This window comes from Seriola aureovittata, chromosome 15, assembly GCF_021018895.1.
Source record: "Seriola aureovittata isolate HTS-2021-v1 ecotype China chromosome 15, ASM2101889v1, whole genome shotgun sequence".
In the NCBI taxonomy this organism is placed as follows: domain Eukaryota; kingdom Metazoa; phylum Chordata; class Actinopteri; order Carangiformes; family Carangidae; genus Seriola; species Seriola aureovittata.
In genome coordinates, this window is record NC_079378.1 from 20,286,834 (window position 1) to 20,300,222 (window position 13,389).

Consider the following 13,389-nt stretch of genomic DNA (forward strand, 5'->3'; position numbering starts at 1 on the left):
CTAATAGGAGGGTTAACAACATCTAGGACTGTTCACTGAACCAGAATCAGTGACCGCCTCCTCTCTGGAATAAATGTTTTATATTTTTGTTTCTGCTGCCTGTGATATTTTTTGACTGAACACCTGCAGACATGAAGGTAAAATGTGAAAATGAAGGTTATAAAACATCTGCATGATCCTCTGCAGCTGAATTTTTTTTAACAACTCTCACACACAGGGTGTTGTGTGGATATTCCGGAACTGAGAGCATGAACCGTTAACGTGTCAGACCTCATTTACAGCACAGAAACTGCAGCACTAATTTCATCTGGAACATTAGGTTCATCAAAAGAAGTGGAAAGTATTATTCAAATTTTATTATAAAACATATCATGATATTATAAAAATGTCATAATGCAAATTACAGCGAAGAGGATGTAACCCATCTTTCTAAAACTGAACATGATAATCAATGAAACTTTAATTTAGCACAAAAAAAAAAACACTTTAATGTGAAAAAGATAGATGCGATAGTGCACTCACCTAATGTGTTCACAGTGACAACCTCGCTGAAGGGGCCAGTGCCGAGCTTGTTTTGGGCCAGGACGCTGAACTGGTATGTTGTCTCCGGCTCCAAAGCAGGCACCAGCATCCAGTCATGGCCTCCAGGCACAGGTATGGAAACCCAGTCATGTGGACCTAGATGCTCCCTCTTTAGCCTGTGCAGGAGTCAGGAAGAGAGGCGAGAGAACAGACAGGAAAGATTTAGATACATAAATTAGGATGTAGAGAGGAAGATAATAGGAGTGCCATGTTGCTTTTTTTTGTTTTAGATTCAGATAAAAACTGACTTCATGTTGATGAAATATAAAACAAAATTTAAAAAAGTTCCTTTCTCAGAATCATGGTCATCATTGCAATATGCAATGTGATTTCTGCAACAACTCTGGTTCCATCAGTGATCTGACATTATGAAACAAACACTTTCTCCATGAATTTTGACCGTTCACATCATTCACAACACGACTGTCACTTGATGGTAATAAGCCCATGCTGCGCTCAGCTTTGCAGTTTGCTGTTTGCCCATGCCATCCACACATTCAGCATTGACTGCACCTGTCCACCAGATAAAGCAGAAAACTGTACTCATGCAACAGCTGCAACAACTGTACTGTGAATGCATTTGGTTTTACTGTAATGTAGTAGTTTCTTTATGCTTAGATATAACTTACTGTATGTTGCAGGGAATTTGTCATGCAACACACCACCAACTTCATATTGTCATTTTAAAGTAATGCAAACTGAGACATTAGAAATATTTACACAGCTGCACCATGCCACAAAATTAAATAGGTGAGGCTTCTAGAGTTTTTAAGCAATAGTACATTACTTGGTATCTGCTTATAGGGTCTTATGCACTGTCTAAATATATCATGTTCTTTCTTCCATAATACAGATGCACAGTGCACACTCAGCCTTATGTAGGCCTCCATTGAAATTATTCATACTAATACAGTTTAAACATGTTCTACAATGTGTCCCAATTGACTTTAAAAAGTCCTGTAAAATCTCTGGTATGCATACAGTAATATTTTGTAGTGTTTCATTTAATAATATCCAACTGGGTCAATCTGTTTCTGTTGTGGTAGCAAGGTTTGGACAGTGTTTGGAAACCCACTCTTCATCCCCACCAAGAAAACATTTTTTTAAGTTGAAATCCTCTTTTATATAACAGCAGAACTGTCATGGCTCACCTGACAAATGACACTGAGATGGATGCAACCCAAAGCTGCTCTGCGAACATCACTCACTGATGTTTGCCGTCAGTATGAATATCATTAATTAAAACTGCAGCCTGTTTTTTTATTTATTTATTTTTTATTCGTTCCGCTCTGCGCTTCCTTCGCTGGTTTAATAAAGCATGATGGGTTACAATAACCAGAGTCGGGCTTATTATGCTGCACCCTGATCCTCTGGACTAGTTCATGACGTCTCGGTATATAAATATTAAATTCATTATGATAGAAGTAATTAAGGCAGAAGTGGTCTCTATTTGTGCCATAAAACAATACACACATGTAAGACACTCCCTCACACACAACATGAAATGTAACACAGAGCCCAGCATGAAAGTTTCTTGTTAACCGTCCCATTTTTTTCCAGTGATTATACAAAACTGATGTGTAATGACTGTAAAATTGCTTTAAAAAATATTCAAAACTGTGTGTGAAGTGATCTAACCTTACCTAATACGCCACTTCATACAGTATTTAATTTGCATATGAACAGCAGAATTGAACTGCAATGAAACTCAACTGTACTCTTCACTGTTTTCTTCTAGCAGGAACCAGTTGAGCAGACAAGTTGAGCTGACAAATCACTGTTAAATATGTTCTATCTGATTGAGTATTAACTACACAGATAGAGAGAAGGAAGACGATCTATAATCAGCTGAACAAAAGCATTTGTACAGTGTGAAATACACATTGGTGGCAGCAAATTAGATCCACCAAACTCTTCCCTTTTTTGTGTGTGATAAAATCTGAAGTCGTCAAATAAATAAAACTTTTCACCCCAGGACATTTCCCCCAGTCAAGCAGTGGCAAAGCAGCAGCAGCGACAGCAGCAGGACAGAGAGCTTTGGGTCATGTTCAGTGTAGTTGCAACGGAATTTTTTCCTCCAGAAATCCCAAGATTAGAGATGAAAACTCACTCACACTGGGCCGCCATGTATTTCCATCTCTACGCTTTCACAACTGTTCTGAACACAACCCTAGAAAAGACATTTTTAAGAAAACAACACAGGAAGTATTGGAAGAAGAAAAAGCAGGAAGCAAAGCATGCTGGGATGACTCACACATGGCCATACCAGACTGAGAATGTCTGTTGGAAGCCGCCATCATAGCCTGCCTCCCAGGACACATTAGCCCAGGTGGAGGATGCCACCACGTGGACGCTGGTGGGGGCGTGGGGGCTTGTGCCTGCAGGGAGGGAAAGCAGTGAGAGATGGTGTTGTTAAAAGGGCACATTAGTTACTGAGTGGCCCTGCTGTGGTACAGTACATTAATTTTACTTGTCAAAGAAATTTATTGTGAGCTGGACCCAATCATGTATTTTTCAGCGGCCAGCAACCCAATGCAACGTTTAAATGTAAGAAAAAAGAAAATAGGAAGGAAATAGACAGTATCTGCATGATGTAATCTTAAAAAATGTAGTCCAAAATTCATTTATTTAGCCTTTTACCTGCCAAATATAAATAAGCCCAGCCCAACCAAAATGCTTTATATGCATTTTTATAGAAAAAAAAGCATACTAATTTCCAGTTCCATTGTTTGGGGACTGTACATGAGCCAAAGCAACAGGGAGCCAATTAGAAGCCAGTTCAATACAGTCATTGTACTGCTCTGATTTAAGTGGCTCACATCCAGAGAGGAAGTACAGTGGTCAGTGCAGACAAAGACTGACGACAGGGCAGATGACTGCGTTTACCAGAAGCGTTCCAATATTTTAGATATTCAACATTTCATAACTAATCCATGCTAAATGATTTTCCCTACACTACAGCCTCTACTATGTTGTTATTGTGTTTGAGTCTCAGGATGCCCGAGTTGTCTACCAACACTCCTGCTCCTTTGGGAAACGCTACTTTCGGTCCAAAAGTATCCGCCACCAAGCAGTTTCATGCTTTATGTAGTTTTAGACATGCAAACCCTGTTACTGCTGATCACCATCTAATGTTTCATTATCTCGTTTATCACACAATTTAGTTGTACAGCTCACTCCCAAGTTCATAAATACAATGAGCTACACCTCTAAACCTCAAAACTATTGTAACTAGTTATAACAATTTGCTGGAGAACAGCGGCCAGGTGCAGGAAGTCAGAAGGAAATAGCATGTAGCATTCCCTAAAAACCACAACTTGTCCTTTCAACATTATGATGTGACTACAGGTTAAACAAACCTATTTACATTATGGTACATCCCAAAATGTTGGATTGTTCTTTTAAAAATAAAATGATAACCTTCTGTCTCCAGATGGTGAAACACTTTGCATGAATGTGAAGGAGGAAGGTGAACTCAACCATGAGTGTGATAAGTACAGAGTGACGCCACTCTAAAAAACATGAAGTGTTCCCCTTTTGGCAAAGAGCATAAAGCTTGTATCATTTTTATTTTTGACCACTGGAGCTCCAGGATCCATGAGATAGGTGTCTAATGACATGTTTTGGTCACATGGCTCAAGTGGTGTTACAGAAAAAGTGGCATTACTCTACCCCAAATACTCACAGCTTTCTTTCTAGAGTGCTTCTCCAAACAAGGGAGAGGGTTAAGAAAGAGAAGTTAGACTATTTTCTCTGTAGTCCTACATCCTCATTCAGAGTGCCCTTGACTGGGTTCTCAGTAGAAGTAGTGGGCTCAAGGAGTTGTAATAGGACAAAGTGTGAGTCTTACAGGCTCGCCTCTACACGTCTCCATAATTTGCTTCAGAAGAGGGTCAGCATGAGACTCATTCAAAGGTAACTCATTTGTTTCATGTTTGCCCTGATTCCAAACCAGCGTCTGACCCTCCTCATCTCCCTGTGTCCTGACGACAAAGCGAGTCTTGTGTTTCACAGAGGACCTACCTGAGCGTTTAGGAGCTCCCTGTGAACAACACCTGTCAATCTCACACACCAAACTTTACTCATTATCAATTATTTGACTTTGTGTTATATTAGAATGTACTTGTTTGCCGAAAGTATCCAGTATGTGCATAATGTTATTACCACTCCTGTTAACTCCTCTTTTTTTTGTACCTTTTCCCAAACTCAAAGCACAAAAGCAAAAGTATAAGGAATGGAAAAAGCAGTGCGTTTAACTACTCTAACATAAGCTGCTCCTGTCTGACTAAGTAGTTAAGTGCCTACGATGAAAAACCAGTATTACCATAGTATTGTACCATGACTAGTGAACATTTCATACCAGGTCAATTTGTAGGGTTCAAGTTACATAAAAAACCCTTTCATGATAGCACAGTCTAGATTGCATTTTCAAAAAACTAACATTAGCTTAATTAGCAAGGTAGCCACAGCTGATGAAATCTGACTGTACGAGCTGTAATTTCAGCATGCAAATTGAACGTTAGAATAGTGAGAAATAAGAAAGCTGCTTTTTTCGACCTGTGTCTGAAATCAAGGAGCCATATTGTTTAAAATGACCCTGTTATGTGCTGTGAGAGACTGGAGGGCTGGAAAGGCGTAGCAAAATCAACTGAGGGGGGATGGGGCTTAGCTAATGGCAGATAAGAGCACTTGCTAAATAAAGAGAATCTGATGGAATGTACACCATGTACTTGCTTCTATATGTATGTGTGTGCGTTCATGTACATGTTTTTTACCTATGACTTGGACGTGCGTGCTGGCAGTGATGCTCGTGGCAACGTTGGTGGCAACACACTCCCACTCCCCATGGTCCTCCTTAGTGAGTGACTTGAACTGTAAGCTGCCTCGGGGCAGAACATTGTGCTTACTTTTACTGGGCTTTCCGACCTGCAGTCAACCCAGGCATGGAAAGATAGAGTCAGCCAAAGACAGAGATACAGAGGAAGGTACACAATGCTGGCAACATGCAATTAAAAATTCACAACTTTGAAGAAAGGCCAAACATACAAACAGTTTACCAGCCGCTAAAAACTAACCAGTCTTCAATCTCAAATCTACTGCAATAATACTGCTTTCAATATCTAACTTAAGTATTTCATTATACAGAATGATGAGTTCTGAATTTCTTAAGTGGGAGACAAAAACAATAGCTCATCACACAATAGTCAATGAGCAAGATTAAACATGCCTCATAATTACGCAAACAATTGAGAGAATCTAATATGTTTCCTTGATTGCGTATTTTATAGACATCATTAAAATGTGATTACAATGACAAACAGAAGTTTGAGTAATTAAAATCTGAGAAAGCAATGGAAAACACAGGAACGTATCATGAAACGCTGATTATGACATGGAACATTTGGTGAACAAATTATATACAACGGAGCGGGAGTGTAGAGCGTTGAGGGGGTCTAACCTTCCTCCATGTGATGTTGGGAAAGGGGTCTCCCTCAGCCTCACAGGGGATGACCAGTTCTCTTCCAGCCTCCTGTCTGTACTCCCCTCCAGGAACCACTGAGAATTTGGGAGGGTCCTGCCCAGAGTGAAACAGAACAAAATGGAGTTAAAGCAAAAACTAATGAGCTGCATGAGTAACCTTGCATTTTCTCCTGGATGCACATACCTTTAGCACCAGGGGAGCGGGAGGGGACCATCCCATGGAACCCAGGGCATTGTAAGGCATGCAGGTATAGGTGCCGAGGGAGTCCTCTGTCACCTCTGCCACACGGATGCTCCCATCGTCCATTTGGCTCCAACCAGGGTACTGTGGATGGAGGTACAGGTACAATGTGTAAGAAAGTATAATGTTTTGTTAGAGGGCCAACAATAATCTATTACTCCTGTCAATAACTCACACTTGGTAATTAATAAAAAAGTCCTGGAGTTTTCACTCAATAAGAGAGAGGAAAACACAGGAAATGAAGGGAAGAAGACATGCTCCACTTGTTCCCAGTCTAAGGTGAGGTAAAGTGAAAGGAACCAAAGCTGCAGCACTGCACTGGCTCACCTTATCTATCCGCAGAGGGAGGCCATCTTTCTTCCACTTAACTAGAGTTACAGGGGGGTTGGCATCGACAGGACAGCGGATGAAGCCAGGCAGACCAATGGCCACGTAGATGACAGATGGCATGTTTACCACACGGGCAGGATCTGGTGAAAAACCCAGAGAGAGAAAACCGAGTGGTAAAACATGTCTTTGCAGTCTGGTGCCTGGTGATTATAATAGCTCTGTAGAGAAGATTGGGAAATTACATAGTTTATGGGAAGTAGGCTCATCATAAAACAAATAAATGAATTTATGTGGAGCACAGCTGGTCTCAGAGCAGCATTTGTGTATTTGTGTGTTTGTAGGGACACAATCAAACCCCCAGCACATCCGCTTTATTCGCCGACTGAAATTAAATGAGCAGCATGGTGTACATGACGACACATAGTAAACCAAACAAGATTTTAACATGATCAAATCTCACTACAACCTGCTCTCATGCATGTGTGCTACACTGACTCCAGTCGGCTCATGTCAAAAAGAATGGTATAATAAGAGAGAGAGGAATTCAAAGAATGCAGTGTTTTATGCATAAATGATCTTAACTTTGTTTATATGTACTTTGATGCTTAAATAAATCAAACAACGTAGACAACTCCAGCAGGGATCTATTCAAACTTAAAGCCATGTTAGCGCCTCTGTGAGACTGTACTTACAGGCACAGTGCTGCTTTGAGCCAACGCCAGCATGCTAACATGCTCACAATGACAACGCTAACATTTGCTAACTAGCACCAACTACAAAGTACAGCTGAATGTCGTTTGTTTGGCAGGTATCTGATCATAATTTCAAATTTCGGGAGGAAAATATAGAGGATCACCAACATTATTAGAATTTATCCTGAAGAGGACATGGACATCTGTACCAAACTTCATCACAACACATGCAGCAAGTGTGGACAGTCTGGACTAAAGTGACCAACTGTCATCCATAGTGCTAAATGGCAAAAAAAAAGACTAAATATAAGATTCTTTAAGTATATGATAAGGTGTATGGATAATTTGGAAAATATATAACTAAAGTGTTTCTTCAACTTAAATGTTATATTCAAAATTTCAGCTCACATCCTGGAAAATTCTGACCATGTGCCTCTTGTAGCATTGTAGCATTGTATGTAGCATTTAATGCTAATACTAATGCTGTGAAATACATTTATTCACTTGCAGAGAGTTAAATGGGCAAATTTATTGATTTGAGCTGATTTGATTTTAACATGTCTGTCAAACATGGATCTAGCTAATTTTCAGTTTTTGTACAGATTAAACATATAACGTGTAAATTAGCTTTACCAGGTACTGTTGGGTTTTTGTTACCTTTGCAAAGAACCAGCGTGTAACCACCTATTTCCTGTCTTTATGCAAAGCTAAGATAACCAGCTTGAAGCGCAACTGGTTGTTTGTCTCTATATGTCAGCCCTGTGACAGTCTGGCAACCTGTCCAGGGTTTACCCTGCCTCTCGCCTAATGTCAGCTGAGATTGACTTCACCCCCTCCCCTGTGACCCTCAAAGGATAAGCAGTATAGCTTAAGGTTGGATGGATGGAGCTACTGTCATATTTAGTTATAGACAGTCTAAAAAAATCACATTACATTACATCACACCAGACCATCCTCACCTCAATCAGTCTTATCAGATCAGCTCTGATTTGTTTGAGTTTTATTAGTATATTTGCTCCACATCACTCCCTCTCCTTTCACATTTTTCCGTCTGTACATTAAGTCTTAAATAATTGGAATTCAATATGCTCGAGCTACACCCTTAGGGCAAACACAGGCACACCAGAAAAAGTCCATCCATCGGATCGAGGAAAGAGGAGGAAAAGGAGGAGAAGCTAAAACTTCTCCTTCTTAAATTCTGAATTCTGAGGAGCGTGGTGCCTAAATGAGGTCAAGGAGGAGAGCTTCAAAGCAGGCACTGAGTGATAAGGAAGAGAAATGGTCTGAGTGAGAGGAGGAGGACGAGGGGGAAAAGGAGGAGGGGTGGGTGCTATCAGCAGAGCAATAGAGGAAGGACGAGCGAGGCAGAGAACGAGCGTGGGAAAGAGGACAGGTGAGAGAGAGAGAGAGAGATGTGACTGGATGACGTAAGGTGAAGAGGAGCTGGTGGAGGAGAGAGGAAGATGAGGCGGTGTGACTGTGAACGTTACAAAAGAAAGATGAGAGAGTGAGCGAGTGACTGTATGACATGGTGAGATGGAGGGATTGAAGCACGGAGAGAGAACAACAACAACTTTGAACTACAACCGCTGCCCTTACCACCGGCCTGGCAGCGCTCAGCCACAAAGAGCCCAGAGGAACGCTGCCACCAGCACCACAGACAAGAGTATCAGCCAAGTTTCTAAATATAGCCCTCAGACAGCGCTATCGCTCACGACACGCTGTTTCACACTGCAAGATGCTTTAGGGAAGTTATTCACTGGCAAGCACTTTAGGGAAAAGACATAGGGAGGACAGAGAGGAAAAGAGAGGGTGGGAGAGAGATTTAAGCAGGACAAGGCAGAAGCGTGAAAAAAGGGCATGAAATAAATGGAGGAGAGCAGATGTCGAGGACTGAGAGAGAGGGATAAAGGGAGGAAGAGGGAACAAAAGGAGAAGATGAGGAAGAATAGGACAGAAAGACAGAGAGAGTGCTCCGCAGTCTGACAGAGAAAAGTCGCCGGTCTTACAGCAATGATGTAATCCTCTCCCGCTGACTTCTCCCTCCCTCTCACAACTGGTGTTGCCTGCCTCTGTTCGTCACACACACTCACACACATACACGCACACATCACACAATCTAATGTACAGCCATCGAAGGAGGCAGGAGAGCGAGGGAATGCAAAATGTCTGTTGCCTTGACTACTGTCAGTGGCCGGGCACCGGTCGACGAGGCTAGAATCTCAAAGCCGGACCTGCTCCTGCAGGTCTGCTCCAAATAACAGCCAGATGCTTCTCTGAGGTGACAAATTCACCAAACCTCATGTTTCTACAGCTGGGAGAGACTGATGGAGCGAGCAAGTGTTTTATAGGAGGAGAAAATACAGAGGGAGAGACCCATGATGAAGACAAAGGCAGGGAAAGTCAGAGATGTGTTGGGGTGCATGTGAATACATATGTGAATGATTACATAGGAGAGATGAAGACAGGGAGGGAGGGAGACAGGAAGAGTCTGAAAGCAAACATATGAAAAAGACAGTGTATTGGTGTTTGGGGAGGACTGAAGTGTTTGGCTGAGGACTGGGTCAACACTGAGACAGGTAGAGAGTCCAGATCCCAATAATGGTTAAGTCTTTGGTTGGAACTGGGGCCCCGTCTTAACAGCGTGTAGAGATAAAGACTGGTTCTCTCAGACATCACACTGTTGAGTTACTACTCCATTAAAATTGGTGTCATGTTTGATTTCCTTTGATCTAGAGAACGTATACACCAATACACCCTGGTAAGAAGCATTGAATGCTACAGGATGAGTTTATTTTGAGTGAAAATGACCTCACCATTCTCCAATGATTTTTTTGTGAGCAAATAGATGATACTACTTTTTGTTTTAAAGCCCCTGGAAACTTAAAATCAAAGTTAAAGTTTAGAAAAAAATCCTGTGAAAACATTCTAATTGCCCCTCCCACCTCAAGTAGTGCAACTTAAGTAGAGAAGTTTGTGTTCATATCAATCCACATTGTTCATAGTGAGAGGCTGATTGAGAAAATAGGTTAATAGCACTGTAAAAGAAGGTTGGCTGAGCTGTTTCTCTTTCAAAAGGTATTAATTACACACAACAACCTTTGATTTTCTCAACTGGTACAACTGACATACAATTTCTTGACATGTTCATTAAAAGGTGAACTCACAGGAGGTGTTGTTAGCTTTTATTCACCACACACACACACACACACACACACACAGGAAAACTATTTAACAGCATCTTTCTCTACATTCTCTGCCCAGTTTCTTTCCTGTTAAACCCAGAGCATGATCAGCCCTCAGGTTAAGGTATAAATGATGACAGCGCTGAGGCCGCTTTAGTAAAAGGGCAAAGTAAAATGGAATAAAGAGATAAATTCAAAATGTACATGAACAGAATTTAAGGATTAGCACTGATAAAGTGCAAAAAAAAAAAAAGAGAAAAAAGCCAGGGCACTCACATTGCACTGTTAGGTAGGCAGAGGCAGTCGGTGGTCGGCCCAGGCTGTTGCTAGGAGCACACGTGTATTTCCCAGCATCCTCTGGCTTGACTTGGGCAATGATGAGGGAACCGTCGATGAGAATACTGACTCTGCGCTTTAGGTCACTGTGAAGATGAAGACATTGAAAACGTCAGTGTGAGGCTCCGTAAACCAGGTGTGTTTGATCTGATGTTGTGTCACTCGGAGGATCTAATTGTATTTCAAAATAAGATTCAAACAGTGTGCGAAACACTTTATAGAAGCGATCTTCCAGACTGAAGCTTCAATTTTTTGTGTCTTTCTTAGCATAAAAATATTTCAAGACTTTTTTTCAATCTACTGGAGAATATTTATGACAGATGTACATGTATACTGCCACTGCTATATGATGCAACGCTACTCTGTAGATGATGACAACATGTTTGGCCAGTGCCACAATTTCATGCCCTTTTTTGCTCATATCCCAGTGGATATGTAGCTCTGACTTTTATATGAATGTTGCTCAGTTTGATTTATGATTCAGAGTAGAGCAGTTGGTTTCAGAGTCTGTGGGCTTGAAAGGCAGCTGAAAATCACAGTATTCCCCTGCTTATTAGTTACTGCTATATAGCACAAAATCATTAGTATATGCCAGAGTGTGGGTGATAGACTTATTGATAGTGGTGTTGACTTTACCAATTGAAGAGATTTCACACTTTTAAAGACTATGTGACCCATCTGGCTCGTAGGGGCTCTGTGTTGACACAATGGTAGAAGGGGATCACAGAGATCCATGTTCATGTTTGACTTAGCGTCACAGTGCCTGCAGATTTTTCAGCAGCACATTCATCCTACAAAAAGGTGCACTACTATTGTGAGATCTCAGGTGTGAAGGCCTCTGGAGAACTGAAGTGTCTGGAACTAGCTTCAAGTGCAACATTTAAATACTTATTTAAACAGGGTTATAGACTTTCACTGTGAATTTATCTCCTGGCAGCCATTTTTACTGTTTCTGACTATTGATATCAAGTACACTCACTAAAGCATTGTAATAAAGTATTTTTTTTAGGTACTTTTGCTTTACTCAAGTATTCCCACTTTATGCTACAGTGCTTTACACTGCAGAATTGTTACTCCACTGCAGTACATTCATTTGACAGCCGGAAATACTGGACAGGCTACTTTGCAGATCGTGATTCCTCAGAAAAACATATGACGAATTTAAAACATACAACATATACACTGCTGAACATTAAACCAGTGGTTCTTTGTTGCCAAAGCATTTAACTTTTTCTGATTTTGGAGTACTCCTGGTACTCCTTGTAACAAGTAAAATTACTTGTATGTGTAAAATCTGTGGATTGCCCCTTTTAAAATGCGAGACAACAGTATTAAACCATAGAGCATACTGCATGTTAATCACAGATCTAAGTCTCCTGATTTGCAGGAGACAGGATGGTGTTTCCATCCTGTTTCTACTTCAGACGGATGTTTTTATTTGGAGCTGGAACGAGTTTTGAGCCCTGAGATCTGGGACTGCTGACTGGTGACTGGCCCCCTACAGTAGTCAAGGCAACAGATATTTTGCATTCCCTCGCTTTGCTCCCTCCACTGGTAATTAATGCAATGAAAAATGACTTAATCCGTGACAAAGACAATACATTTGGTAACCACTGTTGCTGTGCTGTGGTGGATATTTGCTGCCAAGCAGTGTCTCTGCTGACTGAATGTACTGTAGAATATGATGGCCTAAACAGTCAAAAAAGATTTTAACCGAGAACATTTGCAAAGTTGATCATGATTGCTGCTTCTTTCGTGAAACAGATTTGAAAAGAATCTTCTGTTAAAGAGACAGAAGCCTGACATGTCAGAGAGCTGTTAATGCTGCTCTGACTGAAACATAAGGAGAAAACAGATGTCGCATTTAAGGGATTTGTTGGCAAGGGCAACTTTTTATCTAACTGTTACTAAAGCCTTTAGTCCTCGGACACTACAGTCATTAAAAAAATAAAATTGCCCCTAAAGTTAAATTTAAGACTTTCTAGGACCTGTTTAATACCACAGGCATGAAATTTAACAGATTTTCCACGGTCAAACTGATCAAAACTAGAAGGGACAATAAGGCCTACAATTATTTATTATGTAAATTAATTTACTCACATTTATATAATATTTTCTGCATGTTCTGACAGTGCATAGCAACAAGTCCTAGTAATATGTAACAATTAATCAATTAAAGTGACCTGAATTAGGATATGCAGAGAGAGTATGTTCCTATTGGCTGTTCTACAAATGCAGGTGTGTGTGCTCGTCCCCTCAGATGGACATGTGTCAATATCAGTGAAGCATTTCAGAGATGAGGAGAAGTCACTGCACTTTTCCTGGACAGGTAACAGACTGCTACCTTCTTTTTCCTGTAATATCCAACTATGCTGTAGTGGTTGGCAGTGTAGGTAGATTCACCATGAAAGCAGGTGATGAGTGGCTATGTTGAATGTTGCTAACAGTTTAGCCTTCTGCTAACTATAGGCAAAGGCTCACGGCTGCAGCTTTGTTGCTAGTGTTGCATGCATTTATGAAACGCATGCATGTGTCCATGAGG

At 40.9% G+C, this 13,389-nt stretch overlaps 1 protein-coding gene across 3 annotated transcripts in view; it reads right to left on the reverse strand.

Annotated features, from left to right (window-relative positions):
* The window catches only part of LOC130182690 (protein turtle homolog B-like), a 124,952-nt gene that overhangs the window by 35,948 nt on the left and 75,615 nt on the right, over positions 1 to 13,389 (reverse strand). For 2 of the 3 annotated variants that reach the window (XM_056397787.1, XM_056397790.1), the window contains exons 7-13: positions 10,788 to 10,933; positions 6,632 to 6,774; positions 6,248 to 6,388; positions 6,041 to 6,157; positions 5,358 to 5,508; positions 2,837 to 2,960; positions 523 to 698 (exon numbers count right to left, since the gene is read on the reverse strand). In XM_056397787.1, coding sequence (XP_056253762.1) covers positions 523 to 698; positions 2,837 to 2,960; positions 5,358 to 5,508; positions 6,041 to 6,157; positions 6,248 to 6,388; positions 6,632 to 6,774; positions 10,788 to 10,933 — 998 coding nt within the window. The remainder of the gene's footprint in view (positions 1 to 522; positions 699 to 2,836; positions 2,961 to 5,357; positions 5,509 to 6,040; positions 6,158 to 6,247; positions 6,389 to 6,631; positions 6,775 to 10,787; positions 10,934 to 13,389) is intronic. The other variant, XM_056397788.1, reaches the window with a different exon arrangement.